Here is a 17,268-nt window from a genome sequence, read left to right on the forward strand (position 1 = left end):
AGCTTGTTTCCCAGGACAAGACCTGTGGGAGGAGGAGGACAGTGTGGGCCTGGCTTAGCTGCTCAGTGATGCTGTTAAAACCGGGCCCACACCCCCCCCCCATCTTAGCTCTGGGGGGTTGTCTTCTCAGCTGGTCTCCTCGAAGCTTCAGATTATGGCCCACCTCCCCTCATCATGCCTCAGTCCCAGGGGGCAGAGAGAACACTGGACCAACCACAGAACTTTCAAACCTATACATCCTTTCCATGGACAATAGCAGGGACCGACCATGAAGGGCAGCTGATGGGCAGCCCAGAAGTCAGGTTCCAGTGGTGTTTCCTTCCTGTGGAGACCCTGTGGGTGTGGCAGAGGGAACAGGCTGCCTCTTGGATTCCTCACTGTAACACATGGAGAGTAACAGTGACTGACCTCAGGGGCCGTAGTGACTGTTAAATGTTGAGCATTTGGGATAATGTCTAACGAAGGAGATAGTTAGTCTTCAACAAGGGATGAGGGGAATATAAAGAAGAGGGGGAGTCTCTGGTTCAATAAATCAATCTATTTTCAAATAATCCTTCCGTCCTCCAGCAGTTCCTGCTCAAACCATGTGCAGCCTGGTGTTGGGAAGAAGTGTTGACAAGAAGCATTGGGGGTCTCAGCAGGTGGTCGAGGCAGAGACTCAGGACAAGGCTGGCCCCTGCTCCTGGCCCCCTCGTCCTGCCTTCCCTGATGGGGACTCCATCCTATCATCTACCAGCTCCTCCTCTGCCCCTGTGTGATCCTCCTGTCTCCTGACCTGTGCCTCGCCGGGCCTCTCCCCAGGACTCCCAGCACGTCCTGTGGGCTGCTGCCCTCATTTCTGTGTCTCCTCCCGCCCCTGCTGCAGGTGTGCCAGGGGGAATGCCAGTCCCAGAAGTGACCACACCATGCCCTAGTGAGCAGGACGTATTGAGAGGGGCCTCCATTCCCTTTGCTTTAAATTAACCTCTGCCTTTCGGTGTCTCAGGACCTGGGCGAAGCCCCTTTCATCCCCAAGCTTGTCCAGACTGCACCAATTCTCAGAGCAGGGAATGACTACTGAGCACCATATTGCTGAAGCAAAGTTCCTTTTCCCTTTTCCCAAGGTTGCAGGGAGACAAGGTTGAGCCCGGATTCACACCCTCACTTTCTGCCCCTTCCCTCCCTCCATTCTTTCCTCTCTCCTCCCTGCTTTTCTTCCCTCCATCTGCCCAGAGTGATATATCTTTCTTTTTGATCCTGTTTCTTCCTCTCCGTGCTCCCTTACCTCCTCTTTGCCCTCATGGCTGCCTCTTTCCTTCCCTCCCAGCTTCCCCTTTTACTTCATTTCAACTCACTGAGAACATAAAAGAAGGCCCATGGGAATGGAGATATATCCCATGTTCATGGATGGAGAGTCTCAGGGCCTCAGAGACGTCTATGCCTGCCAAGATGGCTCTACACATTGATGATAGGGTATCGCATGAAACACGAAAAGTTTGTCCATCACTCAGCTGGTTTGGCTCATTGGTTGAGCTTGGACCTGTGATCTAGAAGGTTTGTGCATGGGCACTTGCCCAGGTTCTCGGATCTTTTCCCAGTAGGGGGTATGTAGGAAGCAGCCAATGAATGTTTCACTCAACATTGATTTTTTTTTCTCTCTCTCCCCCTTCCTTCCTCTCTGTGAAATTAATTTAAAAAACATATTTTAAGGAAATTTTGCCCAAAAATTCATGTAGATCTGTACAAGGTCAATACAACTTCAAAGGTGAAGCTAAGGTGGATGGGCATCCCAGATATTGGACCTACACTGAAGCCCTGGCAGAGCAGCAAGGTAGTCGCCCAGACATGGACAGGTGAGGCAATGGAGCATAGGAGTGAGTCAGAGACAACCTACACACACACACACATACACACACACACACACACACACACACACACACACACACCCTAAGGTTGTGGCATTGCACATCAGTAGGACAAAATGACATTGAAGGAAAGTCATTAAATGTCCTTGCATTGGCTATCCAATACGAAATAAAAAATGACATGCCTATGTCATGTCATATACATACATGACAAAACTAATACATTTGAAAACCTCAAAAATAAAGGCATGTATACATGGAAAGACTTCATGAAGCCAGAGCCTAGCCACACATTGAAAGAAAGCATTTGCAATGGAACTGACAAGGCTCACTATCCAGCTTGTCTGAAAGCTCTCCTAAAGCAGGAGGGACAGGCGCCTGCCAGCGGTGCCCTCCCCACCCTGTGAAGGCAGAGGGACCCAAGCAGAGGATCAAGCCCAGAACGAGGAACTCAACGCACATGTGTCCCTGATCCAAGGTCCACACTTTCCCATCATTCAGCAGGAGGCAGGTGGAGAGCCTGCACTGGGCTCAGGCTTGGGCTGGGTGCAGGGTGGTGTGGGGAGGGCTCCAGCCTGGCCCTCCCAGGGGAGCAGGGCCTGTCCCATCCCCTCTCCCTGCCATCAACACTTTCACTTTCCTTTTGCCAGAAGCCTGGGTCCTGCTGCACAGAGGAGCCTGTCTCCAGCAGAGGTCAGCTCTGTCCAGAGGGAGGGCCCCAGAGGAGGAGGGAAGGTGGGTCTGAGGCTGAGGAAGATCACACCCCAGGGCCCGCCCACCCCTGCAGCCAAAGCAGGAAGGAAGTGGGGCCTCAGCTGAGAAGGCAGGAAGGTTCTCCATCCAGGGACTTTCCTAAAACCTTGGCCTGTGAGCAGAAGTGCAGCACCAGCTCCGGGGACCAAAGGCAATGCAGCAGCAACAAGGGAACCAAGACTTCACTCCGGTGCCCTGGCCCAGGTACTGCCTCCACTCTGACCTTCTCTGCAGCCCTTTCTACTTGGGGGCCCTGAGGTGTCTCTGTCCTCAGCCTTGTCCTCCCGCTGGTCTAGCCTAGCTTCTCTCCCGCTCTGGGCACCTTCTCTGCAGGTCCCACTCCATGGGGGCTTTGCCCTCTCCTGGGGAAGCCCCCACAATTGCTTCTGAATGGCCCCTCCTGCCCCTCGCCCAGGCCTGTTGTCCACTTGGTCCTCCTCTCAGTCTGCCAGTTGTGGGCTGGCTGTCCCCTCCCTGCCCGTGGGGCCGCTGCTCTGTGGCCTTTCCTGTGCCCTCTTGGCCATGAGACTTGCACTAAAGGATGAGTGGAGCACTGGGGGCATTTGGCTTGAAGCACTTGGATCCACTTTCTGTGCTACTGACCCCGTTATCCACACAGAGTGGGAGGAGCTCGCTGAGCAGGAAGGGGAGTCCTCTCTCCCAAGGTGCCAGCACTGTGAGCAGAAGAGCAAAGTCAGGCTGTCCCCAGAGGCATCCCCGCCCTCCTCGCGTTTATAGTGCGCCCACCGGTGGGGGAATCGCTGTTTACAATGAGGGAGAAAAGCCTCTCAGCCAATAGGGCCCCGCTGCCAGCTGACGTCATGCAAGGGCTGGACATGGCTTTGCCTGGGCAAGGGACCGGCTCTGTCACTCAGCAGCCCTGTGACTTGGACAGGCTACTCCCCTCTCTGTGTCCCGTTCCCTCCTCTGTAAAATGGGGTGAGGGCCCTGGACTGGGGAGGAATAGAGGAGTTCAGATACAAGGAGCTCTTAGAACAGTAGCCGGAGCCTGTGGGTTTAGGTGTTAGCCTGACATTAAATAATAGTAATAAACATGCATAGGTGAAATATCAGTCATGAATTGCACCTTAATATGAAAATCTAATGTTTGGGGGTGGAGGCAGTTTTATTACTCATTTTTGTATTCAAATGACTGGGGGTAGGGAGTTTGGCGTGTATTGTTCAAAGCAGCAGAGCCGGGCCCTAAGGAAGAGGACAGGAGCCCCCCCACTCGCCCCACTGTCCCTGCAGCCCCTACCCTGCTGCTCTCCCCCAGCTGAAGGCAGGGGTTACTGGGAGGCAGGGTGCCCAGGGTGTCCATGGGGTGTGTTCAGGAGTCACCGGATAGGTGAAACTCCTAGGAACACTGAATTGTCTGTTTTCTCTCTTGCCCACTGCAACCCAATGAGAAGAATGTATCCCAAGACCTTCAACTTCAACTTCCAAAACCTAAATAGCTATGGGCGGAAGTCTACCTTCCTCTGCTTTGAAGTGGAAACATGGGAGGATGGCTCAGTTCTTGACTATCAAAATGGTGTCTTTCAAAACCAGGTATGTGCCCCACGATGCTGTCATCAGAGGCAGGAGCTAAGCCAGGGAAGGATGTGGGGAGATGATAATATGGAAAATGCCAGAGGCTTCTTCCCACAACACTGTCCTGTGTTTTAGCCCTGGATGCCCCTGCCTGACCCTCCCAAATCACCATAGACCAGCAGTCACCAACGGGTGGTCTGTGGACCACTGATGGCCCGTGAGGTCTGAAAGGTTGGTGACTGCTGCCATAGACAATGGCATTTGACTTATCCACAAAGCCTCCTCTAGTCACTAGAGTCTATTGAACCTGCTGGCCCTCAGTCGCCACCTCTTCCAGGGCCCTCAAACCGTCTTGGAGAAAGAGCACCTAGGCTTGGGTAAAAGTGCTGATAGGCTTACGTGTATAGAAGAGAGGACATTCGATTGGACTCACATACATAAATGCTTTTTCCATATTCAAAAGCAAAATTTTCATAAAGGCCTGTTTCACCTCCCTGTCCTGTTTCTCAGTGATCGCTCTACTGTTAGTAGAATTCAGCCACTCAGCCAAATTAGCAAAATGGGTCTCAGATCTAGACTATACATACATCAGCGTAAGCACTTTTCTTAAAGCATTCTCCTTGGGAGCTCGGGCAGTTGGCCACCTCAGATTTAATGGTCACATCCTGACGTCTCTCTGATAGGCCGTACATAAGCCTCTGTTACATACTGTGGTTTATCATAAGGAATTTCCCATCCACGTACTAACCAGGCCCGACTCTGCTTAGCTTCCGAGATCAGACGAGATCAGGCACGTTCAGGGTGGTATGGCTGTAGACTAGAGAGGAAGGGAGAGAGAGATAGAAACATCAATGATGAGAGTATCATTGATCAGCTGCCTCCTGCCTGCCCCCTACTGGGAATCGAGCCCGAAACCCGGGCATATGCCCTTGACCGGAATCTAACCTGGGGTCCTTCATTCCACAGGCTGATGCTCTATCCACTGAGCCAAACCAGCTAGGGCAGCACTTGTAGATATTTAATCAGTACAAGATATATGTCTGTTTTGCAGAAATAAAATGGTGCTTAGAGATTCTCCTTAAATATTTTTGTGCTGAAATGCATTTTCTGTTGACCTACGGAATGTTCTGTACAAAACTGTATGGACGAACTGTTGGGCTAGGTACTTATGTTTTTTAAAATCTGGACTTAGCCAAGTATACTTGACCATGTTAAAAATAGTATCTTTGTTATTAAAATGTTGATTGCAAAAAAGAAAAAAAAGAAAGAGGGTCTAGGAAAGCTGGGGCTGCTGTGCACCAGTGCCTTATGGGGCCCTAGGAAGTGCTCTGCTGGCTGGGTCCTCCCCTGGCTACCCGCTCCCTCTTCCAGGCCCAGGATGTGGGATCCCCCGGCGGAGAACCCACACCCACTTCCCGCCTGCCTCCCGCCCGCTCTGGGCCAAGCACTAAGGTCTCCTGTGCAGCGTCCAGCACACACCAGCCCTCCCTTCTCCACCCAGACTGCAGACGTCTCAGAGCCCTTATGGGGTGGACAGGTGTCACTGGGCAGTACTTTCCCATGGGCGTGTAATCAGGGTCACTCAGGTCATTTAACCTTTTCTAGTACCCAGGGGTCAAACTTTCAGAGAAATTGATCAATTTAATGTTGATAACGTACTTTGTAATATATTTAAGATATTGTTTCAACATATCTGTAATAATAAAAGGGTAATATGTTAATTAGACAAGACGTCCTTCTGGACACCATTCCTGATGTCCTTCCGGACGAAGCCAGGGCTGGGCAAAGCCACCCGGGTCCCGGATGCCTGCCAGGGGCCAGAGGAGGGAAGCCGGTGCTGGCAGCCGGGGGAAGTAAGGCCTATTCTTGCACGAATTTTCATGCATCTGTCCTCTAGTAGTTAATATAAAAGTTCTTCGTGAGATAGTTTATTTTTTTTTAAAATATATTTTATTGATTTTTTACAGAGAGGAAGGGAGAGAGATAGAGAGTTAGAAACATCGATGAGAGAGAAACATCGATCAGCTGCCTCCTGCACATCTCCTACTGGGGATGTGCCCGCAACCCAGGTACATGCCCTTGACCGGAATCGAACCTGGGACCTTTCAGTCCACAGGCCGACGCTCTATCCACTGAGCCAAACCGGTTTTGGCACGTGAGATAGTTTACACTCTTCTTTCTTTTTTTTTTTTTTTTTAAAAAATATATTTTATTGATTTTTTACAGAGAGGAAGGGAGAGAGATAGAGAGTCAGAAGCATCGATGAGAGAGAAACATCGATCAGCTGCCTCCTGCACATCTCCTACTGGGGATGTGCCCGCAACCCAGGTACATGCCCTTGACCGGAATCGAACCCGGGACCTTTCAGTCCGCAGGCCGACGCTCTATCCACTGAGCCAAACCAGTTTCGGCTACACTCTTCTTTCATACCACGTCATGGAGATGAGGAGTATATTCCGTATTTGTCGCACACATCAGTGCAGGCGAGCCACATTTCAAGAGCACAGTAGACACCTGTGCTAGTGGCTCCCTGTGGGCAGCACGGCTCTGGGCCCTCCCCGGCAGACAGCACCCAGGGAACAAGCCTGGACACAGCGGCCTGGCCTGGAGTGGGCCCTCAGGATGTTGGAGTTCATGGATGCGTGTGGGAAGGGATGTGTAAATAAAACATTAGGGAGGGGAGGAGTTTACAAAGGGATGAATCGCTCCACTGGCGAGGCTCGGTGGTTGAGCATCGACCCCTGGACCAAGAGGTCACTGATTAGATTCCATTCAGGGCACATGCCCAGGTTGCAGGCTTGATCTCCAGAGCGGGGTGTGCAGGAGGCAGCTGTTCCATGCTTCTCTCTCATCAATGTTTCTATCTCTCCTTTTCCCTTCCTCTCTCTAAAAATTAATAAAAATAGCCCTCGCTGGTTTGGCTCAGTGGATAGAGCATCAGCCTGCAGACTGAAGGGTCCTGGGTTTGATTCAGGTCAAGGGTACATGCCCAGGTTGTGGGCTCAATCCCCAGCAGGGGTCGTGCAGGAGACAGCCGATCAATGATTCTCTCTCACCATTGACATTTTATCCCTCTCACCCTTCCTTTCTGAAATCAATAAAAATATATTTTAAAAAATAAAAATCAATAAAAACATATTTTTTAAAAAATAAAAAGGGGATAAATCAATCAACAACATGACCCTGAGACAATTGCTCCCTGTCCCCTGGTGCCCACCCCCAGTCCTGTCACATGCCTGCTCTGTCACATGCCTGCTTTGTTACGAGGGTCCCCCCACCCTCTCTCCGTTTCTCCCAGTTGGATCCTGGCCACGCAGAACTCTGCTTCATAGAATGGTTCCATGAGAAGGTTCTGTTTCCTGATGAGGTTCGGTGTCCTGATGCGCAATACCATGTCACCTGGTACATATCCTGGAGCCCCTGCTTCGAGTGTGCAGAGCAGGTGGCTGGCTTCCTGAATGAGCACGAGAACGTGGACCTGAGCATCTCCGCCGCCCGCCTCTACTTGTGTGAGGATGAAGATGAGCAGGGGCTTCAAGATCTGGTTGCTGCAGGGGCCAAGGTGGCCATGATGGCTCCAGAGGGTGAGAGCAGAGGGAGCTGGGCAGGAATGTGGAGGTGGGGGGGGCAGGTAGAGGCACCCAGGGAGAGTGAGTGGCAGGGGGACTTGGGAAACTGAGGCAGGAGTGAAGACACCTGGCAAGGAGGAAACTGGGCCCTGAGTGGGGTTGCCCAGGGGAGGCTCAGGAGAGAAAGGCTCCTAGGCCAGACCTGCCCGCTCTCTCCCCTCTTTGCTGCAGACTTTGAATACTGTTGGGATAACTTTGTGTACAACCGGGGATGGCCCTTCACGTATTGGAAGCATGTGCGAAGAAATTATGGTCGTCTGCAGGAGAAGCTGGATGAAATCCTCTGGTATGGGTTTCCTCCCGCCCGCCCCCCGCCCCTCCTCGCCCCCTTACCTCCCAAGACCTTCACCTGAGTCTGGGCCTCTCTGCTCCTTCAGGTGCCTCCCCACCCCGACCCTCCCTCCCTCCACCCCTCAGCGCCTCCCTCTCCCCCAGCAAAGGTGCTCCCCCCTCCTCCGTCCTCCCATCTCACCACATTAACCAAATGTTGTTATTAAACGAACACAAGTGGTCATGAATGGGTATGAGTGTGGCCATCAGAAGACTGAGGGGGCAGAGAATGACTGCATTCGGGGGCTAGGGCTTCCTTAGTAACACACTGTAGCCCAGCCCTGTGATGTCAATGCCCCTAGTATTAAGAGCAACTATTTTTTAAAAATATATCTTTATTGATTTTATAGAGGAAAGGAGAGGGAGAGATGGAAACATCAATGATGATGCAATGGTTCTCAACCTTCTGGCCCTTGAAATACAGTTCCTCATGTTGTGACCCAACCATAAAATTATTTTCGTTGGTACTTCATAACTGTCATGTTGCTACTGTTACGAGTCGTAATGTAAATATCTGATATGCAGGATGGTCTTAGGCGACCCCTGTGAAAGGGTCGTTCGACCGCCAAAGGGGTCGCGACCCACAGGTTGAGAACCGCTGTTAGAGAATCATTGATCCGCTGCCTCCCACAGGCCCCACACTAAGGATTGGGCTCGAAAACCAGGCATGTGCCCTGACGGGGAATCGAACCGTGACCTCCTGGTTCAGAGCCCGCTGCTCAACCACTGAACCACACTGGCCGGGCTGAGCAGCTTTGCTTAATGAGGCCTTTGTTCACCTGGTAAAAGCTCTTCCTGCTCAACTCCCTTTGTTCTCAGGAAGGTCCTCATTAGTTGCTAATGTGTGTGTTTGTCTCCTCAGGGACTGAGGAGGATCCATGACTTTATTTTTGGTACGGAACGATGTCTCCCAGCGGCTGGCTCCCGGGGCTGAATGGAAGAGCCCTCGCTAAAACTGAAGCAGCACAGCTTTCTCTCCCGCTCCCTGAAGCTCCCCTCCCCAAGCCCCTATGCAATAAAAGGCTAATATGCAAATTGTCCCCTTGACTGGAAGTTGAACCAGGGGGCGGGGCCCGTCTGCCAACCACCCGGGGCCTTCCACTACCACCACCCACCCCCCCCTACCTCCCCTCACTCAATGAAACCAAAGTTTACTGGGAGCAGCCAGTCCTGGAGAAGGTGTAGCTGGGGTTCCAAGTGCAGGCCGGTGTCTGAGCCTCCTGTCCATGTGACAGTGGGGAGTAGTTTAGTGTCCAAGCTAATGAAAGTCTAATAGTCCATGTGTGGAGGCCACATGGACGCAGGGGTGAGCTCCCCCGACACAGGAAGGAACGTCAGGAAGCCATTGCTGCCTGGGAGAAGAGAGAGGGCGAGAGGAAGTGCGGGCCTCTTACTTTAGGGGGTGGGCAGTCTTGCTAGCTCCTAATTGGTCTTTTCAAAGAATTCTGCCAAGGCAACATCCTTGGGATTGGTTTATATGCCTTACTGCCTTGTGATTGGTTATCTGCATGCGATCTCAGCAGTATCCATACATTTTAAAGTTCATGCCTCTCTCGCGAGTGCCCTTCCTTCCCCGCCCAGTTGGGTGCCTTAGTAACTCCGCCCCGTTGGGTTCCCGGTTCTACTTCCTTTCCCCTGGTCCACCCCTACCTACTGGCTTCCTTCCGTCTCCTCACAAGGAGGGAGGCACAGGTGTGGACCACACTCTTGACTGACTGGGTCATCGAACCAGGCAAAGTGGTCGGCTCAGAATCTCTCCTCCGCCTGGAGATGAAGACCAAAGCAGAGGTCAGTCTTAGAGATCCATGGGGACCTCAAGGGCATCTTCTCCCAACAGCCCCTCCTGCTCCTGGCACACCTGCACTCTGCCCAGCTCAGGTGGTGCAGGAACCCTCCAGGCCAGCGGGAGCGCTGTCTCCATGCAGCCCGGCCGCCCTAGGTGGTCGCTTACCTCCAACAGGAACATCCAGGTGTTAGCTGCAGAGCTGGGCGATGACTCTGAAACCAGACAACCAATGGGTCCGGGCTGCCTGTCACTACTTGAGCCAGGTCAGCAGAGACAGGGTTGAGTCATATACGCGAGTTTATTCCAATAAGGCCGGCAGTGTGGGAGAGCAGCGGTTCATCCATGAAAATCCGCTCTTCCCCATAAAGCAGCTGCTGATACTGGGTAGAAGGACAGAGATTACATGGGAAGTAGGAGTGACAGGCATGGGGAGCAGGCCAGGGGAATGGTGCAGGCTACAGGCAGTGCAGGCTGGGAATTGGTAAGGACGGGCGTCTCGGGACTGGATTGTTTCAGCAACAAGGTGGTGAATCTTTCCATCAGCAGTTCTCGACAAAGGAGAATGGGCTGCATTCCGAGGTTAACTCCCATGTCCCGGGCGTACAACTCTCAGCCAGGTCAGCATGTGCTTCCTCTAATCAGAACAGAACAATCACCACTAACAGAGCATGGTTCATACTTCTTACAGCTATAGCTAGTCCCCACTACTCGATGTCTGCCCCTAACAACTCCACAGTCACGTGGGATCCGCGAGGCTCCCAGCTCACTGCTATGCCAGCCTCGGGATACGTGGGGTCTGGGTCCTCGGGGCCCAGTGTGCAGCCACCTGGAACACCTGTGTCCTGTCAGCGAGCTGGGGGAAGAGCGGGAGAAAGGGGCAGGTGCCCAAGCTAGCTGCTGCTGAGGAAGGCCCCACAAGCTGCCATATGGAGTTTATTTCCACATCTCCCTGGCCAGGACGGTCACCCAGCCACACCTGGCAGCAAAGGAGTTCAGGAAACGGAGCCTTCATGTTGGGTAACTGGGAAAGCATCAGGGGCTGTACATGCTGAAATAGGAGCATTAACAGTGGGACATGAGTAGACTCTACCACACATGTGAGATTTTCAGCAATAAATGGGAAGCATGCATGTGCTGGATTGGAGAGTATCCCCTCCACATCACGTCCTGCTCAGAGCCTCAGAATGCGCCCTTATTTGGCCATAGGGTCCTCGCAGATGGAGTTATTTAAGGTGAGGCCATATGAAGTGTGTGTGTGTGGGGGGGCTATTCTAATCTGACTGGTGTCCTTGTAAGAAGAGGCGACACAGACTCGCAGGGGGAAGGCCATGTGAGCACAGGTTGGAGGGAGGTTCTACAAGTCCAGGACTTAGGGCAACACCAGGGGGGACAGGCCCAGCTGTAGCAGACACAGCAGCCTTCAGAGAAAGCACAGCCTGCGGACACCTTGGTCTCAGACCTCTGTCTTCCAGAGCTGTGAGAGGATAGCTTTCTGCTGCTAAGAGCACCCAGTGTGTGGTAATTTGTTAAGGTTAGGACCTGGCCGGCATGGATTGGTGGTTGAGCATCAACCTGTGAACCAGAAGGTCAGGGTTTGATTCCCAGTAGGGGCACATGCCAGGGTTGCGGGCTCAATCCCCAGTGTGGGGCGTGCAGGAGGCAGCTGATCAATGATTCTCTCTCATCATTGATATTTCTATCTCTCTCTCTCCCTCTCCATTCTTCTCTGAAATCATATATATGCCTAATATGCATATGGCTGACCATTTGACCGTTTGACCAATTGCTATGACACACACTAACCACCAGGGGGAATACACCTGACCAGTAGGTTAGTTTGCTGCTGGGGTCCGGCTGATTGGGGATTGAGTGAGATAGCTGGACATGCCCTGGAGACCTCGCGTGGTACCTCCCCAGCCAGTGTGCCTCCCGGATTGCAAGAGGACCCAGGCCAAGCCTAGGGACCCCACCAGTTCACGAATCTGTGCACCAAGCCTCTAGTAAAAATATATTTTTTTTAAAAAAAAGGGCTGGGTCTGGTGGGTGGCTTTGGAGCCAGGGCGGCTGGTTCTGGTCCTCCCCACTCTGCCCCCTCCTAACTGAGTGGCCCTGGGCAAAGCCACCTGGGTCTCCGTCTCCCACATCTGTCAGCGCTCTGCTGAGATTCCAGGGTGGTTAGTGATTGGCAGCTCCTCCCATACCCATGAGGGCTGCTCTCAGCTGGGAGCCTTGGACAACATGTCCTCTCTGCTGGTGTGGGGCCCTGTGAGCAGAATCCAGCCATTCCCTCTGCTGTGAGGCCAGTTACTGAGCTCCTGCCAGCAGGCAGCCTGCGTCCTGCAGCTTCTCCCCTAACACTGACCTGTCATTGTGGACCATCTCCTGAAATCAGTCCCTCTGGTCACCTCCTGAGGCAGGGATGAGGGTCATCTGACAGATGGGGAAACTGAGGCTCTGAGGAGCTGTGGGACTTGTCCAGCAGCCTCCCAGCTGGGAAAGAGCCCGACCCAGGCTCCTGACTGTACGTGGGAGGCCCTTCCTCTGCCCCTCGGGCCCCCTTCTCATCTCTTCCCCCAGGACGTCTCCTGCTGCCCATTCAAAGGACCAGTTCTCACTGCTCCTGCCTTTAAAGATGAGGGTGACCTGTCCCACAGCTTCTTTCTGGTTCCCCAGTGCTTGTGGGGCCTTGACCAAAGTGGTGTGGCCCTGGGAGAGAGTTGGGCAGCATCACAGGCCTGGGTTAGAGTCCTGGCACCTGGCTCTGCCACCCACCAGCTGTGAGGTGTCAGGCAAGGCCTTTCCCTCTGAGCCTCAGCTTCCCCATCTGTGCGATGGGTATAAGGGGCCGACCTTTGGGGCTTGCTTGGGAAGCAAAGGTATGTGAACGCACTCTGCAGACCTGTGAGTGTGGGCACACACGTGTGAGTATCTCCTGGTGGTAATTAGGGGTCAGCTAGTCATTCTTTGGTTTCTTCAGCAAGTCTTGATTGAGATCACAGGATGTGCCAGGCACTGTTGCAGCGCTGGGGTCCCAGCCAGACACAACAGCAACAAATGTCCCTGCCCCATGTGACTCACATCCGTGTGGAGACACACAATAAACAGTGCTCTAACATACGTGTACCATATCAGAGGCTGACCCCTGCTGCAAAGATAGGGTAGGGGACAGGGAGGGGGTCCTGGTTTCCTGGGGAGTGAGCTGGGGGTGTCTGAGCAGAGACCTGAATGAAGTGAGGGAGTGAGCCCGGTGGGTCCTTTAGAGAACACCCAGGTGAGGCACAGGGAGTGCAGAGGCCCTGGGATGGGGGCCTGTGTGTGAGGAGCAGCCTGGAGGACAGTGTGGCTCTGAGTGTGGCCACTGGAGTGGGTGAGCTGGAGGCTGTGGGGTGAGGGAGGGTGGGGACAGTGTGGGAGGCAGGGGCATCTGAAGGAGGGGTTGGCACAGCTCAGGGAAGGCAGCGTTAGTCCTGGTAGATGATTGGCGTGCTGTTTTGAGTCAGAAGTCAATAGTTAAGGACAAACTCAGAGACTTCTGCAGGCCCACTGTGTGACTCTCACTGCTTCTCTCAGTCTTGATGAAAAGGAAGTAAAAGGCAGTGAGGCCCATTTCACACCTGCTTTGCAGGGTTTTAATGAGACCCAGGAGGCTGGGGAGGGGGTTCACTGGGGGGACCTGCACACCAGGGGGCACTGAGAGGCACTGGGCTTGCTGGGGTCACATCCCCAGCAGGGCCTGTGTCCTAGTCCTGGACATCACGGAGACAGCCAGGTGACTCTCGTGTGGGGGAGGGTGGCTGCCTGCACAGGGCGGAAGCACTGGACCAACGGGTGATCCGTGTCCTGGGCATGGCACACAGGGAAGACCAGACGTCATCACACGACTCAGAAAGACAGGCAGTTTCAAACGTATGAATTGTTTATTTCTCTCTTTAAAAATATATTTTGATTGATTTGAGAGAGAGAGAGGAAGGGAAGGGAGACAGAGATAGAAACATCGATTGGCAGCCTCCTGCATGACCCCTGCTGGGGGTCAAGCCGGAAACCTGGGCACGTGCCCTGACTGGGAATCGAACCGGCGACCTCTTGGTTCATGGGTGAGGCTCAGCCCCTGCGCCACACCGGCCGAGATGAATTGTTTATCTCAGAAAGTTTCCATTTGCTATTCTCGGACCGTGGTTGACTGTGGGTAACTGAACCATGGAAAGTAAAGCTGGGTACGGGGGCTGCTGTAGGAGACACGGTTCACATTCCTGGCTCAGGACCTCCTGGCTGTGCAGCCTGGCGTTACTATAACCTGTCCTCGTCTCCACCTGTTAGAGCTGGGTAGGGCGTTGGGGCTTGGGGGGGATACGTGTGAGACAAGACAAACAAAATGAGAGAATGAAGGCGACAGGCCCGTATGTGAGGAGAGGGGCGAAGGAGCCTATGGCGAAGGAGCCTATCACTTGGAGACGTATATGTTTTTGAGAAATGAGGGAGGGAAGACTTGCTGAGGGACACTCCAGCCTGGGGGTGTAAGTCCCCCAAACCCCCGCCTCAGCGGGGCACCTACATTGGCTGCGTTGCCGCTAAGACTGTCTGAGTGCATTCCTTTCCTGCTGTGGCTGCTGTGTGTTGTCTCCTGTTCGAATTCCTTCCTACAAGGAGACAAGAGCCAAGGACGAGAGGACTGCCTCCGGCCAGCGGCTGCCCTAACCATGCAGTCGTGCCCGCGCAGAAGGCTGTGCCCAGGAAACATGCCTGAGGGGCAGGGTGGGCTTTTGTACCAGGGTGCCCACGGGACTTTTCTTGAGGATCCAAAACTAGGGCCAATGCTCAAAGCTGAGGCCAAGGCACGCTCAGTCCCCTCTCTACAGGGAGTTACCTAGGAGCTGCCAGCAAGGCCAGCCGCTGCACCCCCACCTGCCACGAACTAAGAGGCAACAGAAGCACACCCTTGGCAAAGCCACCTCGCCCACCCCTCTCCTTTGAACCCTGACCACAAAGGTGGGCACGCACCCATCTGCACTCCTTTCCAGTTCCCAACCACTCCCCACCCATTACCGTCCTCCTCTTCACTCTGCATCTGAAGCCACAGAAAACTGACCTGTCCACGCTCCTGCTCAGCCCCTGGCAGACCCGCGACCTAAACCCCGGGCTGAGCCCTGAGGGCGGAGCTCTCTCCCCGGCATAGCTGTGACACCATCAAAGGAGGAAGCGAATGCCCAATCACCTTTTTAAAAATCATCTTTAATGTGTTTTTAATAGTTTTTGCCTCAATTACCAGATAAATCATCTAAATAAATAGATGCTATACAGTCTGTTACCAATATCAGTACAAAAATAAACCCGAGCTCTGCATCCACTCCGGCTCCCCCAGCACCCACCCACTCACAAGAGGCAGGTGCTGGGGACGGTGCGTGCCAGCCCCTCCCGATACATTCATTTCGTCTGAACAAAGCTCACTGCTCATTCTGTGCAAAGGAAGCGTTCTTGTGCTGAGACCTGGAGGCCAGGCTGGCCACTTCTAAAGCGAAGCTACGCGGAAGCATAGCGCCTTCCCCAGCAGGGGAGGAGGGGGCGTTGGCAACGGGCTCGATGGGGTGATGATCATGGGCTCGGCTGCTGCATGAGGAGTGGCCTTGCCAGGGGTGGAGGACAATCTCCTGTCTGATCCCACAGCGGGGGAGGGGGGGGGAGTACCAACTACATTCAAATGGGTGGGGGTGGGGCGGGCCAAGGGAGGCAGGAGGTCCAATCTTTCGAAGCATCCACTCCCTGGAGTACTGGCCTTCAGTGTGGAAGCAGGCGAGGTGGGAGGCGGGGACACTCAGGGCTGGGAGGAGGCCACACCCAACCCCTCATTGAGGTCTGTGTGCTGGGGGCGGGGTCCTAACAGGCCAGAGCCCTTCCCCCAGGGAGCAGGCTCTGCAGGGTCAGCCCTCTCTGAGACACAGGACGCCCGTGGGCTGGAAAGGGCTAAGTCAAAGGCAAGAAGGGTCTGGTTGCTGCTGCCTCATTCCACAACAGGCCCCCATGCCCCAATTCTGCAAGTTCTACACACACAGCTTATCGGGATGCACTGCCCAGCCCCTCCTTGGCCATGTTTTCTGAGATATTGTTAGAGTGTTTTCCCATAGCTTGAAGCAAGCAGCCTGCACCTGCAGAAGCAAAATAAGATTCACTCCCCGCCGACTCGGGCGCTCCCTCTGTCTGGTGGACACGTGCCCCCCTCCCCAGACACCCTGCTGTCTTCCAAGGACGTCCTGCTCAGGCAGCAGCCCTGACCCCGGCCTGTATGAGGGAACACAAACACTCCCTCGCTGACGCGGGCACACGGGGCTCAGGGGGTTCAGCCCGCGGTGAGAACGTAAACTTTCTTAAACTCTGTCTCTCGGCCTGGCTCCTGGTGGTGCGGACCTAACACACTCTCTGGGAGGGCCCATGAGCCAGGACGAGGTCCTGTGTCCCCTGGGGAATGAGTATGACTTATACTAGAAGCTGCCAGCCTGTCCCAAAGCCATGAGCAAACAGCATTCCACTAGAGACCTCCCAGCCCACCCCCCTCCACGCCTCGCCTGGGAGCCCCAGTCCTGGGAAGGTCCCAACTCCAGCTGCCTTTCCCTCCCAGGGGCACAGCTGCCCCTCCTTCCCCTGACCCACCCCCACTTAAGCCTCTAGATCCAACTCCCCAGGCCGGGGTGAATCAAGTCACCCCGAGGGGACTGTCCCCAATGGAAGCACTGAATTGACCCTGGACAGTGAAGAAATAAGGAGGAAGGGGAGAGAGACCAGGGATTTGAGAATCTTGCCAGCAGGGCACCCAACGCAGAAATGGGGTGCGGTGTCTTTGGTTTGGGAACTGGGGAGGGGGCTTGGGGAAGGAATAGCCCTATCCTGCCTCAGGACACAGCGGGGAGGGCGGCCCTGGAGGGCAGGCAGAATGGGGGAGGGGGGAGGGCCAGGCTTGTACTTGCCCTCCTGCACTTCCCGTCCCCCCACCCCCTCCCCTGCCTTGTGGCCTCTTCTGCCCACAGGGTTGGGATGGGGCAGAAGCCACTCCTCACTGCCAGGGGAGTGACCAGTCCACAGGGCACATTGGTGCAAACTAGTAAGTGAGTGCCCTCCGGCTGGCAGACACAGCCTGTGCTGGAGGGGCGGCCTGGGGGCTTTGTGCAACAGCCTGCCCCCCCCCCCCCCCCCCCCGGAGGGGTGAATGGGGGGAAAAAAATGGAAAAGCCCCCCCCCCAAGGAAAAAAGGCCACCCCACCTTTCGGAAATTCGGCATTTTTTTTTCCGGGGGGCAAGGGGGCGCACAAAAATGAAGGAAGGAGGGATTGGGGGAGTTTAAACCTCCCCCTGGGGAAAGGGGGGGGGATTCCCCTCCCGGGCCCGGGCCGCCCCAACCCCCCCA

The 17,268-nt window shown here is 54.3% G+C and overlaps 1 protein-coding gene across 1 annotated transcript; it reads left to right on the forward strand.

The window, feature by feature from the left end:
• The first annotated feature begins 2,473 nt into the window (after positions 1-2,473).
• LOC102435613 (DNA dC->dU-editing enzyme APOBEC-3C) lies at positions 2,474-9,129 on the forward strand. Its single transcript, XM_014448812.2, has 5 exons — positions 2,474-2,801; positions 4,010-4,148; positions 7,429-7,714; positions 7,931-8,045; positions 8,952-9,129. The coding sequence occupies exons 1-5, from the start codon at positions 2,752-2,754 to the stop codon at positions 8,956-8,958; spliced, it is 597 nt and encodes a 198-aa protein (XP_014304298.1). The 5' UTR covers positions 2,474-2,751; the 3' UTR covers positions 8,959-9,129.
• Positions 9,130-17,268: the final 8,139 nt, after the last annotated feature.

The sequence above is a fragment of the Myotis lucifugus genome, unplaced genomic scaffold (assembly GCF_000147115.1).
Source record: "Myotis lucifugus unplaced genomic scaffold, Myoluc2.0 scaffold_930, whole genome shotgun sequence".
Taxonomy (NCBI): domain Eukaryota; kingdom Metazoa; phylum Chordata; class Mammalia; order Chiroptera; family Vespertilionidae; genus Myotis; species Myotis lucifugus.